Here is a 3,933-nt window from a genome sequence, read left to right on the forward strand (position 1 = left end):
CTTCTATCTCACACTGAAAACTACAGAAACTGACCAGAAACCTTTCTTCTGTTCTTCTGCTGCTGTATCGCCACCCGTTTCCAGCACCCCTCCTCCTTCGTTCTTACTTTTCTATATTATAATAATTATTATTGTTGAATTTAATATTATTTAATTTATTTTTTGTTGTTTTCTTCTTGTATTTGTTTCTGTTTCTCAGCAAGCTACCGCACAGCCCGCACGACGCCACAGCTGAGGCTTGTTTAATAGTACGAGACCCGCAGCGAAAGTGGAAAGATGCTGTGGCTGCATGCGCTTCTTCTTTATCTTTTGTTTCTCGAGTTATATCTTATAAAAAACTACCAAAGAAATATCCTCAGTTTATAGATAAAAGAAATCTATGCAATGCTTATGACCTCTTTCTCGTTGATACCACCGTCAAAGAAAAAGTTTATAATACACTCGGGAAAATCTTTCACAGCGCAAACAAGTATGAATTTATTTATTTATTTATTTTTTTTTTTTACTTTTTTTTTTTAGTTGCGTTTCTTCTTCTGTTATATATGTTCCTCTCGTCGTTGTCTTTATTCGTGCTATTCTTCTTTATTTATTTTTGCTTCCTATTTATTTACTTATTTATTTATTTATTTATTTATTTGTTTATCTATCTATATATCTATCTACCTATCTATCTATCTATCTATCTATCTACCTATCTATCTATCTATCTATATATATCTATATCTATCTATATCTGTCTCTCCATCTTTTTGTTTCTGCTTTCTTTTTTTTTTTTGTTTCCTTTTTTGTCTGTGTCTCTGTACCTATCCACCTATTTCTTCTACTTGTCTCTTTCTTGTTTTATTTGTCTCCTTCTTACCCTCATTTGCTCTTCCTTTTCTTTTCTTTTTCATATATCTCTCTCCTTTTCTTTGTGTTTATCTGCTCGTGTTTCTTTCGTTTTTTTTGTCTGCTGCTGTGTAGCTTATCTGCATGCAGCATCAGCACCATCAGCAGCAGCAGCAGCAGCATTCATTTTTTTCTTTTTTTTTTCTTTTTTTAGTATACATCCACCCGCATACCTATATTATATTATGATACACACATACAAACAAACAAATAAATAAATAAATATAAATATATTATATTTTATTGTGTTTATTTCAGGCTTCCTTTGCCTATACGTGTGGGGACCTCTACGCTGCAGCGAGAAGTGCTGAAGGCTTATAAGAGTACCCCCCTGGTTATAAGGAGGGGCCCCTCTGTTGCTGTGCGTATAGGTAAGGCATTGGGGGCCCCCGATGAGATATATATGAATGCTGTTGCTGCTATTGAGGGGGTTTATAGTTTTTTTAAAGAAAACAATAAGTGGAGAAATACCATCACTACTATTCATATACAAGCTACCAATACACCCGCGCTCCCGGTGTATATACACCCCAAATATACACAGTCAGCTGAATATTATCTTAAAAATAAACCACCACAGACAGATATAAATGAAAAAAATAAAACAAATACACAAGAAGAACAAACAGAAACCAAAAAAAATAAACAACAAACACAATATATACACCAAGTGGCAGATACAAGAAAAATAAAAAGAGGAGAAGATCCGAATAAAGCTAAAGAAAAAAATGATAGAGAGAAACCAAAAAAAGAAAAAAAGAAAGAAAAAAAACAGAAAGAAAAACAAAAATAAATTATGTACAGGTTATAGAAACATACAAAACAAACAAACAACACACGAGTGAGTCTATAACGAAATATAAAATAAACAAATTATAAACAGGTTTATAATAAAACAAAACAAAAACAAACAAATAACAAAAAAGGGTAATATAAAACAAACAAAACAGCATCTGGTGTCTTTACTTCTCCTCTTGAATTCGTTTTTCGGGTTTTCTTTGGCTTCACAAAAAAACAAAACAACAAAACAAAAACAATATAATTTTGTTAATTGTTTTATTTCTTTTGGTTCAGACAGTGTAAACAAATACAAAACACACACAACAACGAGAACAGCCATTTGCTTTATTTGTAAGGATATTTAATTAGCACTGAAACGATACGTACACGACAGCAACAGCAGCAGCAGCAGCAGCAACAACAACAACATTCATCTATTGGCTATTTAATTTTTATTTTTATTTTATTTCTTTAGAGGCGTTCTTATTATCAGAAGGAGGTGGCTGCAGCGGCGGCAGAGCAAACGAAAGAGGAGGAAGCTGCCTCGATAAGCCGGGATTAAACCCCATAGTTTGTGAATATTCGATAAAATTGTCAAAATAAATTAATTTAATAATTAAATATTTAAAAAAATTTCTTTATTTCATCCTCAGGCGGCCATGAAGGCGACAGCTGTTGTCGGCTTCTACGGCCGTTGCACCATGGGGCGCAGAAAGCGAGCGAATTTGCAATATAAAAAGCAGGCGGAAAACGCCGCGAAATATTGTTAATCTTTTGAAATATATTTAATTAAATTAATTAATAAAATATATTTATTCTGAATTTCACAAAAAAATACAGATTCGCCGCCGCCTGGCGCCCGTCGGCTGCGGTCGCTTTCCACTGGTCCGTGAGGTGTATGTACACCTCAATGTGCGGCGCGGTGAGGAAAGCGGTAGCAGCTGTCACTTGTTTTTTGTTTAATCCTTTGCATTTTGTTTTATTTCTTTGCTTTGTCAACTTATAAGTGTTTGTAGTTTCATATTTCTTCCATTTTCACCGCTGATTCTGCATCTGCTGCCCCCCCTGGCCCCACACGCCGGCCGCTGCCTCGTGCTTCCTTTCCCTTCCCCTCTCTTCTCCTCCTCTTCTCCTTCGCCACAAAATGGAGCCTTCAACAGAACGCCAGCAGCAGCAGCAGCAGCAGCAGCAGCAGCAGCAGGAGCCCGTGTCTGGTGCAGCAAAGCCCCCACCGAGGCAACCTCATAAGCGTAAGGCGGATGCGGTCGCAGCTGCAGCTGCGTATACACCTCATCTTTCCACTGTGGCTGCACATATTCCCCTTACCTGCATTGAGCCCTATGCACGCTTACACACCCATGCCTATACAAAAAAAGCTAGAAAAAAAACAGAAATATTGTGTGTGTGTGTTGATGCTCTGGTGTATAGTACTGGACGCTTTCTCTTTCCTGGAGCTGAGCAAGGACCTATCTGCTGCTGAAGAAGAGCTACGTCGACGAGTCAGAGATATTTGTGAAACGCAGATAGCCCCCATTGCTGCGCAGCTGTGGGAGACAGCCGCATTCGATCGCCGGCTCCTCGATGCATGCAGAGCCATTGGTCCGGCTGGTCTACAAATCAAAGGATACGGTCAGCAGCAGCAGCACCAGCAGCAGCAGCACCAGCAGCAGCAGCAGCAGCAGCAGCAGCAGCAGCAGTAGGAGTAGTAGTAGTAGGAGAAAAAGCAACAGGAGATTTAGTTTTGTATCGGCTGGTTTATTTTGTTTATAAGGTAAAATAGAAATATGAAATTTGCGTTTTTTCTGTTTTTTCTCTGTCTATTGCTGCTCTTCCTTTTCCCCGCCACTGCTGCTGCTGCTGCTGCTGCTACTGCTGCTGCTGCTGCTGCTGCAGGGTGCCCAGGTCTAAGCAACGTAGAAGCAACACTGGTTGCAGTCGAGCTGGCGCGGGTGGATGCTTCTCTCTTTACTTTTGCTGTCGTTCATTCTGGCCTCGCAATGAGCGCCATTGCAGCTGCAGGCACACAAACACAAAAAAACAAATGGTTGCCTCAGGTTTGTTTTTTTTTATTTTTTTTTTCTGTTTTATTTTTTTTTGTTTTGTTCTGTTCTTTGGTTTTGCTTTTTGTTTTGGTTTTGTTTTGGTTTGGTTTGGTTTGTTTTGTTTTGTTTTATTTTATTTTATTTCACGGGTACCTAACATATATATATATATATATATATATATATATATATATATATATATATATATATATATATATATATA

General features: G+C 37.7%; 1 protein-coding gene across 1 annotated transcript; it reads left to right on the top strand.

Moving 5' to 3' along the window:
• Positions 1 to 2,812: 2,812 nt before the first annotated feature.
• On the top strand, positions 2,813 to 3,368 carry EMH_0061250 (acyl-CoA dehydrogenase, putative; the record flags this gene model as incomplete). The annotated part of the gene is made up of 2 exons (XM_013497906.1): positions 2,813 to 2,918; positions 3,097 to 3,368. 2 exons carry the CDS (start codon positions 2,813 to 2,815, stop codon positions 3,366 to 3,368), a joined length of 378 nt encoding a protein of 125 aa, XP_013353360.1.
• Between the last annotated feature and the right edge of the window lie 565 nt (positions 3,369 to 3,933).

Source organism: Eimeria mitis, genomic scaffold, assembly GCF_000499745.2.
Source record: "Eimeria mitis Houghton genomic scaffold, Emh_scaff3006, whole genome shotgun sequence".
Taxonomy (NCBI): Eukaryota; Apicomplexa; class Conoidasida; order Eucoccidiorida; family Eimeriidae; genus Eimeria; species Eimeria mitis.